This window comes from Zootermopsis nevadensis, unplaced genomic scaffold (genome assembly GCF_977971745.1).
Source record: "Zootermopsis nevadensis isolate Lab colony 2312 unplaced genomic scaffold, Znev_1.0 Znev_ptg000005l, whole genome shotgun sequence".
Taxonomy (NCBI): Eukaryota; Metazoa; Arthropoda; class Insecta; order Blattodea; family Termopsidae; genus Zootermopsis; species Zootermopsis nevadensis.
Genome location: NW_028259137.1, coordinates 904,071 through 921,617, shown reverse-complemented (window position 1 = coordinate 921,617; position 17,547 = coordinate 904,071). Strand labels below are relative to the sequence as shown.

Here is a 17,547-nt window from a genome sequence, read left to right as displayed (position 1 = left end):
CATTCTTAACTTCGGCTCTAGATGGGGGTGAGTTAGCGTCATTGATTTGTTTTAATGTTTTGCCATAAAACGACAAATATCTCCAGGAATTCGATTAAAAATTAAGTAAATTATTCGTGTGTTTTAAGTCAACATGAATATTATTATAAACGATGATAAGAATAAGTGGAGTATTTGAGATTTTTACTCCCTGATGATGGAGGCAGCAAGGACATCTGACACGTCGGTAAACTTCTGCCAGAGTAGACGGAGCAACAACCCAAGAACAAGAGAATGTGAAAAAGCGAAACGTCAGGTGAATTCATCGCTACTAACTGTAATTATGTGCCATGAGAATTATAATGGGGCAAACCCACTGATTTAGCTTCGAGTCTAAATCATCTGGGCAAAGCCTAGCGAAAATTCTTAAATTGGCATGCTGTATATCAAGCGTGGAAAAAAATAAAGCAGACAGCAAGCAATACAGAACACACTATTTACAAAAAATAAGAAGTTTTCCATCGTCTAATAAAATCATAAAAATTTCACGACGTTTCGGAGATAGTCCCAACTCCGAAACGTCGTGCAATTTTATGATTTTTAAAAACGCACCATCGTCACAAACTTTTAGATTTGAGCTACACTATTTCCAAGCTTACATTATAAAATGTATACTTCGCGCAAGAAAAATCAAGAGCTTAAAATGTTCTACGTCGTAAACTGAAAGTCATATAAGTGTCATAATTCCAATAATTCTTATTCTTTTTGTATTTTTCCGTATGTGGCTTATCTGTACGTTCCACTAATCGCAGTCATTTACGTCAGATATCTATCATGCAAACGCAACCAATATGTTTGCCTGACGTGTAACTCGGTTCCGCGGCGTCTGAGCGTCTATATTTTTATGCATCCAAGTGATTAGCGTTGTTGATCCGTAGGAAAATATCCAAGTCAAAATGTCGCAAATCTTTTAATGTGTATGTTGCATTCGCACAAACACATTTCAACAGTGCAGTCATATATGATTCAAATTATTTATTTATTTATTTAGTGTTCTGTCTGACGACAGGTCCATATGAACAGGATCCTTCCATCCTTTTCTCGGACTGGGACCTGTTCATATACGTTCTTGGCAGATGATCCAGAAGTGGTTTGCCATTGCCTTCTTCTGTGTGTGAATGGAGTAATTGTTGGGATGCCACGGAGAAACCGGGGAAGCCCCCAGAGGAAAACTCCGTGTTGCCTAGACCACGGCCTTGCCCAACACAAGTTATAAATTCGGGCACCGCCGGGAATCGAACCCGAGACCCCAGGATTACAAGGCTAGTGTTCTGACCGCTAGACCACCGTGATTCAAATTACGTGTTTAAAAACATTCGTGTAGAACTCTTTTGACGAATACCGAAATGCGTATATTGTGATGTTCAAAACATAATGTGGAAAACATAAGCCATCCAGTAATATTTACTAACGAATAAAACTCAATTTTCAGTATTATCAGCCACATTATCACTGTATTGTTTGTACTGCATTGACGAGGTTTTTGTTTTATATCGATTTCTCCTTCTTCTTGAAGTGCCTATCCGTTCCATATGTTGGCGATCAGCATAGCAATTTGAGCTTTACTGGCTGCTACTTGAAACAGCCCTCCAGTGGACATCGGGAACCAAGTTTTCGGGTTCTGAAGCCAGGAGATTCTTGGCCTGCCAGGTCCCCTGTTTCCGAACACTTTCCCCTGGATTATCAGCTGAAGCAGCCCATATCTATAAATATTTCTCATGATATGACCGAAATATTCCAACTTTCTCTTTTTTATGGTCTTAACAACCTCGACGTCTTTGAGGAGTTTCTCGAGAACTTTTTGTTGGTTACACGGTCAGTCCAGGGAATTCTGAGAATACGTCGGTACAACCACATTTCGAAGGCCTCCAATAAATCTCTTACAATCATCAATAGGTGTATGGTTACAACTTTAGGTTCATTATCTAATACTTCTATTTTTTAACGTTTTCTGTACTGTCTCATATAATCTGCGTTATGGAGTCTTTTAGCTTCAATGTCATCCATCTTGTACGTAGTATGACGCAACAATAGATTTCTTAATAATTCTTATATAAGATAAATACTTGTGATATTGTAAAACGTTTTTACCAGCACAAAATTATCTACTCCACGAGGCACTTCTTCTACAAGCTCTTCCCGCAATAACGAAAGCGCATTGTTGACGGCAATAATGAAACACAACAATGCCGCGTAAACAGATGACGTTTCCTAGGTAACATAACAATGCATACAAGCTGGCCATTATTGTCAGTCCATATTTAAAAATTGTTGATATTTCCTAGGTAACCATCTTACACATTTTCCTGTCACTTTTTCGTAACACTTTTTTGTGGAATGACCCTTCAATATAGACGTATTTACATCAAAAGTTCTATTTACTATTCATTTATATTATGATTTAAAACGTACATTAAAAGAAACATTAGGAATCGAACACACGTTTGATGTCAACCTCTGGTAGCTCAGTTGGTAGAGCGGTGGACTGTAGTGAAAATGCACTCTAGTGCCGGTTAGTTGTAATCCATAGGTCGCTGGTTCAAATCCGGCCCAGAGGATTTTTTTTTTTTTAAATCTCCATGCTGGTTGGTCGCAAGGCTAACAGCCTTGCACCGTAAAAAGGAAGATGTTTCGAAACCTCAATCAAAGCCTCGGACAGACGGTCCTAACAGAGGGCCGAATGGAAGAGGAGATATGAGGAGGCCATGGATAGTTTTCGCCTTCGTTTTGCAGTGGAACATAGTTGCACGTCTCGGAAAATTCATCAAAATTAATTCATATTTTTCTTAAAATTACGCAAACATAATATCGTCTTTGTACAACAGATATCTAGCGTAAATAATTGTAATTAATGTCGGGTAGAGAAAAGTCACGTGTTAAAATAGAAGGAAAATACAAATTATATAATTTATGATGGCAGCTTTAGCCGTTATATCACTGCCGGTTTCGGATTTAAAGAAAAAATTCTAAGAACTTGATTTTTCTTGCACAGTAAACATTTGCTATTTTTTTCACATGCACACAGTTAACAAACCTGTTTCCTGTTATTAATATCGTAAGTCTGTAACAAAGTAAAGCAATCAGGTGTATTAACATAAGCAGTTACAGTGACGGCATTTTCATAGTTTACACATAATCTTTACTAATTTCTATATTTTAACGGAAATAAAATGTTGGTTTAAAGAATGCGTTACACTTTACTACAAATTATAACCATATCTTATAATGCCACCTGAACAAAGAGAATAAAGCTACAGTAATACCAACATTTATTTAAGAAGAAGTTAAACGTGATTTTTAATATAATAAGAATATACTAGCTTAGAATTTAAAGGCAACGTCAGACACAAACAGTTAGAAGGCAAAGTTAGATAAAACAATTTACAATGGGAATAAACATAATTATTATTATTATTAATAATATTCCATCTATTCACCACTTTATAGGGTATTTACTTCTATGTACCCGAGACAAACCTTGTATTATTATTCAAAATTATCATTGCATAGAAATTATGTCAATATTTATATTAGAAGGTGAAATGCCTAAAGGGACGAGACCACCAAGAAGACTTAAAGGTAATTCTAAGGATAATATTAAAATGGATCTCGAGGAAAAAAGGTGGGAGGAGCGTGTAGATTCTACTGTTTTTAAGAACAAAGGCCAGTGGCTGATTCTTGCGCACACGTTAAGGAAATTTGGGTAATTTCTTGATCGCCTAAGCTACTATCAGCTTCTCAAGTACGAATCTGCACCACGAAGTTACATTCATAAGAAGGCCAACAAATCTCGAGTTATGTGAGAAATATACGAACATGTTTTAACAACTGGTTATAGGAAGCTAAAATATAGCTATTAATAGAGACATTACTGCACTTTTAATTAAAAGAAGGTGAAATGTTTTCACTCCTTGGATGGATGGACTGAATTCCGCCCACCTCTGCATACGGAACGGTTCCATGACAAAACCGCACACGAAAAAGCTCACATGGACGAATGGCCATATTCACAATACTATAAGTAATCAGAAGCTTACCGTAGTAAACCGACGTTTCGGGAACAAACCCTGAAGTTGGGGACAGAGTTTGTTCCCGAAACTCCGGTTTACTACTATAACAATCAGATGCGTTAACTGGTTACCGTAGTAAACCGACGTTTCGGGAACAAACCCTGAAGTTGGGGACAGAGTTTGTTCCCGAAACGTCGGTTTACTACTATAACAATCAGATGCGTTAACTGGTTACCGTAGTAAACCGACGTTTCGGGAACAAACCCTGAAGTTGGGGACAGAGTTTGTTCCCGAAACGTCGGTTTACTACTATAACAATCAGATGCGTTAACTGGTTACCGTAGTAAACCGACGTTTCGGGAACAAACCCTGAAGTTGGGGACAGAGTTTGTTCCCGAAACGTCGGTTTACTACGATAACAATCAGCTGCGTTAACTTGTTACCGTAGTAAACCGACGTTTCGGGAACAACCCCTGAAGTTGGGGACAGAGTTTTTCCCGAAACGTCGGTTTACTACGATAACAATCAGCTGCGTTAACTTGTTACCGTAGTAAACCGACGTTTCGGGAACAAACCCTGAAGTTGGGGGAGAGTTTGTTCCCGAAACGGCGGTTTACTACGATAACAATCAGCTGCGTTAACTGGTTACCGTAGTAAACCGACGTTTCGGGAACAACCCCTGAAGTTGGGGACAGAGTTTTTCCCGAAACGTCGGTTTACTACGATAACAATCAGCTGCGTTAACTTGTTACCGTAGTAAACCGACGTTTCGGGAACAAACCCTGAAGTTGGGGGAGAGTTTGTTCCCGAAACGGCGGTTTACTACGATAACAATCAGCTGCGTTAACTGGTTACCGTAGTAAACCGACGTTTCGGGAACAAACCCTGAAAATGGGGTCAGAGTTTGTTTCGGCCGGCTCTGGGGTCCACCAAGCCTCCTATCCAATGGCTACCGGGGTCCTTTCCCGGGGGTAAAGCTGACCACTCACCCCCATCTAGTGCAAAAGTTTGCATTTCCTAAACAGCTTTTACCGATTCATCGATCTCATTGGAGCAAATTCGCGTCAACGAAATATTCGTAATTGCAGAGATGACTGTATTTATAATCTTTATTCAAAATCAGCGATATAAGAATTACGATTTAGTACGAGAAACATTGTAAAACGTTATAAATAATATTAAAATATATTTTTTCCTTTTTGACTTTCTGGTTTCAAAATCGGCGTTATTCTGAATCGGCGCAAATTGAACCGGCGCAAATCGAGGTCTACCTGTACTATAGTATTGGTAAGCTGTGGTGACATCAATACAACAAGATAAACGAGTTACTTTTAGTATTTATTTGTGAGGAACAACTTACAAAATAATTTTTCAGCACGTGATGAAAATATCCACCATCTTCTCGAATACAAGCAAGCGCCCGAAATCTTGTTATAAATCATTGTATTGTTGTCTAATTAGGCACTTCCTTGTCACGACACGCATTGTTAAATATTCCACGAACAGCAAAACTATTTTAATTGGAAATAACGTTCGAGAATTATAACACGATACGATCCTGAGTACAAAATGGTAGTTTGCACGCGCACAAACTTTCGCGCAACTCGCATAAGCAGCGACCAAATAACAAGGGTGACCTTGAATCGAATGTCAGCGGGGAAGCTGGGAGACCTGCTTCTGATTCAATTTTTGTATCGTACTTGTTGTCAGGTTATGTTTTTTTTAAATAGCACATCCTGTGCAAGCATTTGTCACTGAAGAAACTTCTGTACAAAAATATCCATTAGGTTATTTGCTATATTACTTTCGAAAGTTTAGTTTTTAAACTGGTTTATAAATATTTATTTATTATAGCCAAAAGTAGCCAGTACATGCAGCAAATTCAAACTCACCAATAAATAAATCAACAAAGACTACAGCCCTTATGTTAGCAACTGTAGACAGAAATTAATGTTACGTAGAACAACAATCATTTTAATTTAACGTAACCTTAAATTCCTATTGGTAAAGACAGCAAGGAATTAAAATTAAATTCACAAAGAAATTACGATGAAGTCAAATGCAGTAAAACGTCTGTCTCCTGTATACAAACAAAAATATAAAAATATATTTCTACCCGTTGTTTAGTAAAAGTATGAAACTTCGTCTCTCATCGTAGAAGAACGTAGACTGTCAATGTTGACGACAAAGTGATGAAAAGAACGTTTGAAGCTAAGAGAATGGAGACAATTACGTGATGAGAAGATTCATAATTCCTACCTTTCACCAATAACCATCAGGTTAGTGAAATAAATTCGAACGAGTTGGGCGAAGTTACAGTCGGACTACCAGCTGAGGGAGTTACTTTGGAAACCTGGGAGCAGATGGAATCATAATATTAAAATGGAAATAATGTGTGACGAAATGGACTCTATTCATCTGACTCCGACAGGGTCAAGTGGTGGGCGTTTATAACACGATAATGATGTTTCGAGTTCCATAACAGGATAAGAATTTCTTGACTTCTTGAGCGATTGTTAGCTTCTCAAGAAGGACTCCGTTCTCTGAAGTTGGCTTAATAGCATAAATATGAATAAAATATATTTCTTATGTAGGCTTTCATCTGCAGTGCTCTTATTATGAGCTACACTGCTCTTAACAGCGGCATAGACGCAAAAGCAAATACTTTTGTCTTGATAGAAAACATGTCAGCGTCATGTAGAGTGAGGAGTTCGTCTGACTGGTCGCTTTAGTGCGACGTTCTGTTCCAGCCAACTTGGTTTTAGACTTCATCGTCTGCTTTATCGCGCTGAAGAAGAAGAAGAAGAAGAAGAAGGGAAAGAAGAAGAAGAAGAGGAAGGGGGAGAAGAAGGGAACGAAGAAGAAGAGGAAGAAGAAGAGGAAGAAGGAGAAGAAGAAGGGAAAGAAGAAGAAGAAGGAGAGGAAGGAGAAGAAGAAGGGAAAGAAGAAGAAGGAGAGGCAGAAGAAGAAGAAGAAGGAGAGGAGGAGAAATAAGAAGAAGAAGAAGAAGGGAAAGAAGAAGAAGAAGGAGAAGAAGGGAAAGAAGAAGAAGGAGAGGCAGAAGAAGAAGAGGAGGAGGAATAAGAAGAAGAAGAAGAAGAAGGGAAAGAAGAAGAAGGAGAGGAAGGAGAAGAAGAAGGGAAAGAAGAAGAAGGAGAGGCAGAAGAAGAAGAAGAGGAAGAAGGGAAAGAAGAAGAAGAAGGAGAAGAAGGGAAAGAAGAATAAGAAGGAGAAGAAGGGAAAGAAGAAGAAGGAGAGGCAGAAGAAGAAGAAGAGGAAGAAGGGAAAGAAGAAGAAGAAGGAGAAGAAGGGAAAGAAGAAGAAGGAGAGGCAGAAGAAGAAGAGGAGGAGGAATAAGAAGAAGAAGAAGAAGAAGGGAAAGAAGAAGAAGGAGAGGAAGGAGAAGAAGAAGGGAAAGAAGAAGAAAGAGAGGCAGAAGAAGAAGAAGAAGAGGAGGAGGAATAAGAAGAAGAAGAAGAAGGGAAAGAAGAAGAAGAAGGAGAAGAAGGGAAAGAAGAAGAAGGAGAGGCAGAAGAAGAAGAAGAGGAGGAAGAAGAAGGAGAAGAAGGGAAAGAAGAAGAAGAAGAGGAAGGGGGAGAAGAAGGGAACGAAGAAGAAGAGGAAGAAGGAGAAGAAGAAGGGAAAGAAGAAGAAGAAGGAGAGGAAGGAGAAGAAGAAGGGAAAGAAGAAGAAGGAGAGGCAGAAGAAGAAGAAGAAGGAGAGGAGGAGAAATAAGAAGAAGAAGAAGAAGGGAAAGAAGAAGAAGAAGGAGAAGAAGGGAAAGAAGAAGAAGGAGAGGCAGAAGAAGAAGAGGAGGAGGAATAAGAAGAAGAAGAAGAAGAAGGGAAAGAAGAAGAAGGAGAGGAAGGAGAAGAAGAAGGGAAAGAAGAAGAAAGAGAGGCAGAAGAAGAAGAAGAAGAGGAGGAGGAATAAGAAGAAGAAGAAGAAGGGAAAGAAGAAGAAGAAGGAGAAGAAGGGAAAGAAGAAGAAGGAGAGGCAGAAGAAGAAGAAGAGGAGGAAGAAGAAGGAGAAGCAAAAGAAGAAGAGGAAGAACAAGAAGAGGAAGAAGAAAAATGTCAAAATGTACTTGTATTCGGAAGTTATGTCTCATTATTCGAGCTTCGAAGGCAACAGATGAGTCTCCCTAAAATGAAAAGTTCATTCAAGTACGATCATAATAAAATGAGGGCAGATAAATCCATAAGCCAAAGAACTCATTCCAGATATTGGGGGCGGAGTGCGAGCACACGGAATAAGAAGTCCCGGACAACCGACAATGGCGATCCTCAATTCTGGGGGCTGAGCGGGGGCTAGTGAAAATTTTGTTCCATAATAGGCGGGGAAGTTCTTGACTACGGCTCTGTTCCATGTAGTTAGGTTAGGAACTGGAAATACACTCAAGCATTACTTAGAAATTAAATAGGTTATATATAAACCGTCGGCACAATGCACCATGTGATTCTGTCCCAGGGAGCGTTTCTAAAATGTCAGAGTAGAATTTTCTCACATAAGAGTTTCAACGATTCGTCAGTTACATTACTCGCATAAAAAAGTTTGCGCAGCTGCCATATTGACTTCACGTTCAACTATTTCCGCCTCAACTGTCGCACGACGGCCATGTTGATGGTGTTCATGACGGTAAATAAAAAGATTGCAAAGATAGGGACCTGGTCTGATATTAATTTGCTTACACACACACGTTATCGTATTTTTCCTCTTACGCTTACTTGGGCATGAGAACTTCATATTCCTGAAGTATGTTAGCAAAAGTAGTGATATACATAACCTGATAAAGGTAATTCATGCTTCAATATTAACAGGGATACAAACCTACAATACTAAATATTTAAAATTAAAAAGGATAAATACTCATTTCCTTAAATTCATTTAACATGAAGTGCATTTATACTTAGATAAATAATAAAATTAGTCGTAAAATAAAATAAAATATTATTAGATTGCTTACAGACCTGCCATCCTGTTCTCAATTTTTTCTTTGCGTTGTATGTGAGATTATAGCGATGAATTTCTATAACTTGCTTTCTATTCGTTGATAAGTCTTTCGCATCCATCGAAATGCCTGCAATGGCCACTTTATATTCACTTACACAGTTCCGTGATAAATATGGTAGATCGCGTCAAACGAGTAGAATTATAAGCAGTTGTAGTTGGTATCGTCTCTTACTAAAATTCATTTAATTTTCTTATGATACTTCGTGTACAAAAGCGACACACACAATTTTGTCAGTTCTGAGTAAAATTCTACAATTAGTTTAAGTTTGCACAAGAGTCAAAACAAAGAACACGACACCAAAACGTACAAAATGGTCGTCGTGAAAGAATTATCACTATCTTCTACGACTGAATTATCGGTCTCGTTAAACTATTTGCGCTGATAAAAACTGACATAACTTGTTAACAGTATCACAATATTTCCGCTGGGCTGTATCAGAATAAGGCGAAGCACAGAGTATTATCGATTAGCAACTCATCGAGATCAGATATCCATTCATTTCGAGAAAAACAACCAATAACGGATTAAATTAAAGACTACCAACGTATTTATACTGGAAACCACAAGCAGAGTCAACGTCCTTTTTAAGACACTTCTCGACCCAAAGGTAAAATATATACTGAAAGTGGGCGGTATTTTACATTTATTTTATCTAGGTCAAAACATTTACTAACCCGCCCAAGTGCCTTGAAACGCAAACACAAGTAACTTGGGCGCGGCTTACAGAAACTCTTGCAATTATGCATTTGACTGATGTAGAATATCGATTTACTTTTCGTAAAAAAACAAAACAAACAGTTTAAGTGACAAAGAGGTTACACATTTCATGACGAGAAATGTTAACAGTAGTACGTAGGTATTAACGCAGACAACCTAATAAAAATAAATATCCCTTATTACATTTCTCTTCTTATTCTTCCACGGGTTAAAGTCTAGCCTGTCTAATTGTACTAATTACAAAATTTTCGAACCCTTAAACAGGAGGTAGGTCTCGTATGGGGGATTCAACCATATTACAACCTCTATTTACACTGAGTAACACGACAAAGAAAAACGTGGGAATGTCTCGAATGGGATTCGAACTCTGTTAGTGTAGAAGCGATTCACTGCGTTTCTGTGATCAGCAGACATTGTAAAATTATAAGATGGCTGTCTTCTGGGTTGTTGCGCCGCGTAGTCTGGTAGAAGTTTACCGACGTTTCAGAAATCCATGCGATCACCTTGGTGATGGAGGCAACCTTTGAAACGTTGAGAAACTTCTACGAGACTACGCGGCGCAACAACCCAGAAGACAGCCATCTTCAAACCCACCGCCTTGGAAACATCAAATGCATCATGATAATTGTTAGTGAGACGTAATACGTACGGTTATATAGGCAGTAATGCAATCCATAAGGCCGAGAATCCCTTGACAGCGTTGCTATGCCAACGTGACGGATATCGACAGTTATTAACAAGAGTGCAATAATGAAACAGCTGAATGGCAATGACGACTTTTACAGAGTTACATCGAAATTTAAATTATTTTATCCAACGAAGCGCATTTCTTCCGCAAAATCAATATTTCGGGGTGAAATGTTAATTTTTTTCTGCGAGAATACGCGTTTACCGAGACACAGAGAGTAACAAAAATAAATACGGGATGCACTGCACCTCAGTCTACGTCAAGACCGACTCTGAGGCCTCCTGTCAAATGGGTACCGTGGTCCCTTCCCGGAGACAAAGCGCGGCCGGGACGTGACACTGACTACTCACCCCCATCTACTGCCGAAGTGCCCAAGCGCTTACACGGGACAGTTTTTACGGGACTAATTTATTTCTGTTTGACCGTAAAGCGGCGGCAGCGCTAACGGCGGCCAAGCCATGAACTGCCGCGTATCTGGGGCTGTACAACACGGCTTCAGTTAAGTACAGATTAATACAGTGTGTGTTTTTAGTGTAACTCTATTTAAAACATAAGTGCGCAGGAAATATCAGAGAATATTTTTTCTAGTAGAACCAGTTCCAAAGTTGAAGTATACGAATTTTCATTAACCGGCCAATCACAGATCAAACAACAGGATCACTATTAGAATAAAACCAGATAGGAGAGAAACTGCGGGCATAAAGGATACTGGAAGACATTGGTTATACAGTTGGAACTTCGCCAAGAAAACGTCTAAGTCGAGTAGAGTAGGAAGAAGGTGTTTCGAAAAGAGGTAAATAAAAATCATTAAACAGAAACGGTAGTTCACTTCTTGAAGGAACATGATTCGATCGCGAAACTAAATAACATGTCGAAGTTGATCTAAAATTAGTGTTTACTTCCGACGAGGCCTGGTGTTCCGTATGTGGCGAGGTGAATTCTAGAACAATCGGTTTCGGACAGCAAACAAAACCAGGAATTATTCACGACTTTCCTCTGCAACACGAAAAAAAAAGAACTGTTGTCTGGTTTTCGATAAGTAAAAGTAGATAACTGGAGTTACCTTTTACGACGACGACAGTTAATAGTGCCAGGTATGTGAACGACTTCCTGAGACAAATTTCCGCCAATGTAACTGAAGAATGAAGCTACAAAATGTTTTCTAGTAGATTGTACAGCAGCTCATTCGGTACATACAAGCTGAGAAGCACCGCGGAAGGTTTTCGATGTCCTCACAATTGGTATCCTCCCCCCTCCTTTTAACACATTTTGACTTTTATTTGTCGCTAATTTTAAAGAATATACTGAATAAAACAAATCCCTACAGTCGAAAAAAAAAACGAATAAAACACAAACATTCGCCGCGAGATTTCAGAAATTTCCAGGGCAGACCTCCAGAGAGTTAACACCAACGTGGATCACTGGTATACTGAGTGCAATTCGTCAGGGCAGAAACATTCCAAGCACCTGCTGTAGCACTGGAGACTTACTACAGGATATTCTGACCGCCATAAGTTACCGCCGAGTTGTGGCTACCTTCACCGGCTGTTTCCCCTGCGGAGACGCGGCAGGACGAGGCCTGGCCGGTAGCCAAAAAGGCTGACGCTTCGCGGTCAAAAATAAATAAACACCCTGTATTTTATTCCCAACAAATGTGAGTGACAGAAAGCGGAGAGGAATTGATGATTGTAGAATTCAGATGTGGAGATGACTGATCAGTTTCATAATTCCATGCCCCTTGTTTACGATACGAGTGAATGGAATGTGACAGCGTGTTACAAACTGCTGGTATTTTCACTGTGGCGAAGAGGAAAGTCGCCAGAATCAGTCGAAACTGCATTAATATCGGGACTCTGTAAAAGAACTTTGCTGACAATAAGGGAGAGAGTCTACGACATTTATTTAAATAACAAATGAGCGGTACTTGGCGCAAAACGAAAGATCAATTCTATATTTCCTCACACAATCCCCAGTTCCTCAACCTTATCTACCATTCTTTACTAGACATGGCCTTTACCATCATGTCTTATCTGACTTCCTATACCAGGTGATTCAAAAAGGACTTTACAACTTTGAAAGTGTATAGAAATTTATTCAGAAGGCTTACAGAATCGGTTGAGGTGTCATTTTGTAGCAAAACAAATCAAGTTTGACTCACGTTGTGCTGTAGTACCGAATTCCGTCACCGCGAGCGCAAACGGCAGTGCATTTGAAAATAGCTCGAAAATTTTTTCATACCACAGTTAGACGAAGATGACCAAGAAGGACGCATTCACTTCCAGCAAGACGGCGCACCACCTCACTACCTCACAGAAGTCCGGGATTTCCTCAATAACCGTTTCCCAGGTCGGTGAATTGGTCGAACAGGGCCGATAGCATGGCCACCTCGTTCTCCAGATTTGACACCTCTCGATTTTTTCTTATGGGGTTTCATTAAAGATCGTATGTTCCACCCTTACCTGCCAATCTCACTGAGCTCAAAGCTCGAATCACCACCGCAATTGCAGAAGTGACACCGGATATGCTGGATCGTGTTTGGCAAGAAATTGATTTCAGGTGGGATGTCTGCAGTATCACCAATGACAATCACATCGAACAAAAATGACTGTCTGAGGTAAAACTAAATTTGGTTTGCTACAAAATGACACCTCAACCGATTCTGTAAGCCTTCTGAATAAATTTCTATACACTTTCAAAGTTGTAAAGTCCTTTTTGAATCACCCTGTATTCTTTTATCTTTATCGGTGACTTCGAGAACGTTAATAAATTAAAGAAATGACGCAGTCCATTACATCAGCATCTAAGTTAATTTTATGTAAATCGTTGATAACACAATCAGAAATGTTAAAATCGTTGTAGGTATCTTCAGTTGTTCTAAAAATATTATAAAGAGTCTTGTTGAGTAATAATATTGCAATTCCTACCACATTACCCAACACTCAGATGCACGAAATATCCCAGTTTTTATACGTAGGAAGGAAGTTAACTCGCTAAGAATCTCTGAACTTATGGGACTTAAAGAAATCGATGCAAAGATAAAACACTGCCTTGCATCGAACGCGGTCAGGATATCCAGAGCGTTAGGATATTCCATTACGAAAACAACGTTTGAAAGTTTGTGATAAAACGTATCTCATCGAGCGAGTTCACTCAGCGGTAGAACGTCTGACACCCATTCAGCTGTATCCGGTTCGATATTCCATTTGGCGTCACACTTTGAAGGAAGCTTATCGCAAATAATTATTTATTTAATCTAAAACTTCTTGACGATGGTACAGAGTCAATTGAATAAAAATTTACTTGGATATTATCCATCGTCTAGTAATAAAACGTAAAAAACGTAAAACGACGTTTCGGAGATGGGGCTCTATCTCCGTCTTCAGGTTCCTACTCAGTTGGGCCCATTTTATTCAATTATTTATTTAACAGGAAGGTAACTTGGATTTTTAATGTGGTTTATTTATATGTAAGAGGTCAAAATATCAAACCTAAGACACTCGGGGGGTAATTTCACGTATGTGTAAAAGTGGGGATCATAATTTATCACAGTAACAAAAACACTAAATTACATTATCTGTGCCAATCATCAGAGATTATAGTAACTATGGAATAAATCTGAAGATGTTAAAGCGTTTTCTTGATAACAACAGATAAATTAACTTATTATAAATAAGATAGGATTCAAACAAAGTGACTATGTTACATTCCCATCAAAGGCCAGTGATTATGTAGAATGTGTGGGAGTCTCTGGCTAATTATAAGAATTTACGTAGGAACACATAGCATAAATGAATCGTTGAGATTCACGTCATATAAATTACTCATTTTGGCTAGTCAGGATATTTCAAAGATGAGACAAATTATTTTTTAAAAAAAAATGTAACTAGGTATTTCAAAATGGTGGGTTAGAGCAAAGAACATGGACGCAGAGCGAAGTCTTGATTCATTAGGTTATGATTTAGCTATAGAGGAGAGTCGAGAATTTGAAATTACAGTAGAGTCTCGATTATCCCATCTAAACGTGTCCGAAGTACGGTAAATAAAAACTTAGTTTATAAAGAAATTTACTATAATATTAACCGAGTGGATTAAACGTTGGAGGAGAGTGATTCATTCCGTTACATACTGAGTTGACTGCAATTTAATTTTAAAAATCTGAAGCCACAACTCCGTTCTGAAGAAATATTAAGCAGACTACCGACGTATAATTTACGGTTTTAAGGACATAATTCCGTAAGATTGCTTTATATATTCTATATAGATTTTACGAAGAAAATTTCAGGTTTCTGCATTCCTGTAGAACAATTATTTAACCTTCCGCGGTCTGGTTTATTTATATTAATACAGTGTGTCCACAAAGTCCCTTCGGGGTTTTGAAAAACCCGTATCAGGAATGCGATCTCGGCTATTACAGCGGACATGCTCCAAAGAACATGGCCAGAGCTCGAATATCGTCTGGACGTTCTCCGTGCTACCAAGGGAGCCCACATCGAGGTATACTGAGATCAGTAAAAAACTTACAGAGTTTCACTGTAATCTGCCGCAAACCGCATGTGGCTAGCTCAATTTGTTTGCGCGCCACAATTTTTCAAAACCCCGAAGGGACTTTGTGGACACACTGTATACTTCAGTCAGTACAGAATATAGTATATTTTTCTGGAAGAAAATCTTAATGTTAAACTGGAAATTGGAAAATATAGTTTGCACATACTGATACAGAAAAAGTTTCTTTAAAAGTTTCCTTCAGCAGGAATTAAGTTTGGGGAAATTATAGTAGAAAATAAACTTTCCTAACGAAATTAATCACTTTATCTTATAAATCTAATACCAATGGAACGTTTTGATGTCCGGCATTGGTTGATATTGATATCTTCTCAAAGTAACAAACTCCATGCATCTAAAAGTGTGTGGTATCACGTTATATCCCAACGAAATCGAATGGTTTATGAGGCGAGAAACAGTCATTCATTGGACACAGCATGTTGTTATATAATAGTGCTTCCCAAACCTTGGTAAATTACCTAAAAAGGGGTAAAAGTGGTTTTTCTTTGGGTAACAACACACCTTGGAATACACATTAAAATTTACCGTAAAAGTGTAGAAGTACTCAGTCATTGTACGTCGATACTCTAAAACAGTCTAACAAGTATTTATTTGCTATTTAATTAATACGTCATTCGCTTGTTATTAGATTCAATCAATTTTGCCTCGCTCGCATGCACGTGGAGAATTGAAAAAATACGTCTACCCCTAAACTAAAGTTTGTGAGTCTATTCAGTGTGTTGATCGCGCTGGCTGTGTTTATAAATCGTACCGTACACAATTGGAAAAGATAATCTTCATTATATTATTTTTAGTTTATTTAAAATAATATAATTTGCCTACATTGGGTGAAATGGACTTTGGGTAATGAAGGAAAAAGTTTGGGAAGCAGTGTTATATAACCTCACAATTCCGTTTACAAGCCAGAGACTCCAGTGCCCTCACAGGCTAGAAAATAGAACTACATGAATCAGTTTACAAAGCGTCCGCAAGGACCGCTGACGGCTGTAGTGTGGAAACGTCACTTACCAGGTCTTTGTCTTCCTGAGTGCGAGGCCAGAGGGTGGCTGTAAGAAGAATCTGTCCCAGATATTCAGACTTGCCGGGGTCACGTAGAATCAAGGTCACATCTGAAGAACTGCAAGTGAGAGACATTTGAATACGTCAGTGGCGATTTAATATGAAACAAAAGTTATAAAGACATTCTTGATACATCAACGACAAAATTCCAATTTGGAGTTAGGCTTACTGTTTGCATCCTAAACTGAATTCTGAGATATACGAGGCGCGTCCCAAAAGTAAGTTTCCCTGGGGCCGTTTACAGAAACAAAACACAATTTCATGGAAATATTTATTGCAACAGATACAGCAAGTGTCCAGCTATTTTTCAACATATTCGCCACCGGAATTGAGACATTTGTCATACCGTGGGACCAACTTTTGAATACCTGTGTCGTAGAAGTCTGCCGCCTGGGATTGGAACCACTGTGTGACAACCATCTCCGCCTCTCTGTCATTCTCAAAACGCTGACGCTGACCGGACAGGAATTTCTTGAGGTGTAGGAAAAGATGGAAATCACTGGGAGCGAGGTCCGGGCTGTAGGGTGAATGATTAAACACCTCCCAGCTGAACTCCTGCAGGAGACTTGCTGTCCGTCGAGCCGTGTGCGGCCTAGCGTTATCACTGACCGCACTTCACAGTCGGCGGGAGCTGGAATAAGAACCTCCATCTTCAACAGCTGCAACGATGCTACTGTGAGAACGCGGGAAGTGCCGTTAGTGCATGCGCCATGCTACGTCAATGCTCTATCACGTATGCACAGTCGCTTCGCTCAATATAAGGTTTGCTAGCTGTGGGACGAGTGGGAAACTTACTTTTGGGACGCGCCTCGTATATCCATTTTTGACGAGCTAACAAACAGAAGGGACATCACACGGTACAGAATTATGTATTTTATGAAGGTATTAGAGTTTAAGTCTATACAGGTACGAAGCTGAACAGAATCAGAGCTGTTTCCACTGCTCAGTATAAGAACAAAAATGTTATTTCACAAATTCTATTTCTGACAAACATACTTCACGCCACAAAATCAGAAGTTCTATTACTGAACCGACAGTGTGAAAAATGACGTACAGAAAAAACCAAGCCCAATAAAACACGCCGTGATGCTACACTACATATTTAAAAAAATCAACAAAAGATTGTACAGGATTGCTCACCCGCCATATCACATTCTCCGCCTTTAGTGCGCCCTACACAAAGCTTCTGAAATAAGTCCAACATTTTCACCCTGAAGATGGCAACCGAAATGTTAGTCGAAACTTTAGACAGCGAAATACTAAATGACAAAATATCTGCGATAAAGCATCCTGTTTCTGTATTCTAGCAGCTTATTATCTTTACAGAACAAACCACGTGGATTCGGTTCGCTGTATTCTGTGTAAAATTTGAGGTTTTCAAGGCGATAAGTAATCGCCCTGATGACGGAGGCAGTATGACCTCTGAAACGTCGGTTAACTTCTACCAGACTACACAG

The 17,547-nt window shown here is 39.1% G+C and overlaps 1 protein-coding gene and 1 non-coding gene across 10 annotated transcripts in view; one reads left to right on the top strand and one right to left on the bottom strand.

Annotated features, from left to right (window-relative positions):
- Mctp (multiple C2 domain and transmembrane region protein) overlaps window positions 1–17,547 on the bottom strand; it is a 245,213-nt gene that overhangs the window by 58,060 nt on the left and 169,606 nt on the right. For 7 of the 9 annotated variants that reach the window (XM_087343294.1, XM_087343295.1, XM_087343298.1 and 4 more), the window contains 2 exons: window positions 16,040–16,148; window positions 3,074–3,100 (listed from right to left, as the gene is read on the bottom strand). In XM_087343294.1, the coding sequence (XP_087199420.1) occupies window positions 3,074–3,100; window positions 16,040–16,148 (136 nt within the window). The remainder of the gene's footprint in view (window positions 1–3,073; window positions 3,101–16,039; window positions 16,149–17,547) is intronic. The other 2 variants (XM_087343293.1, XM_087343297.1) reach the window with 1 other exon arrangement.
- On the top strand, window positions 2,494–2,597 carry TRNAY-GUA (transfer RNA tyrosine (anticodon GUA)). The gene is made up of 2 exons: window positions 2,494–2,530; window positions 2,562–2,597. It is a non-coding gene; the product is annotated as a tRNA-Tyr (tRNA).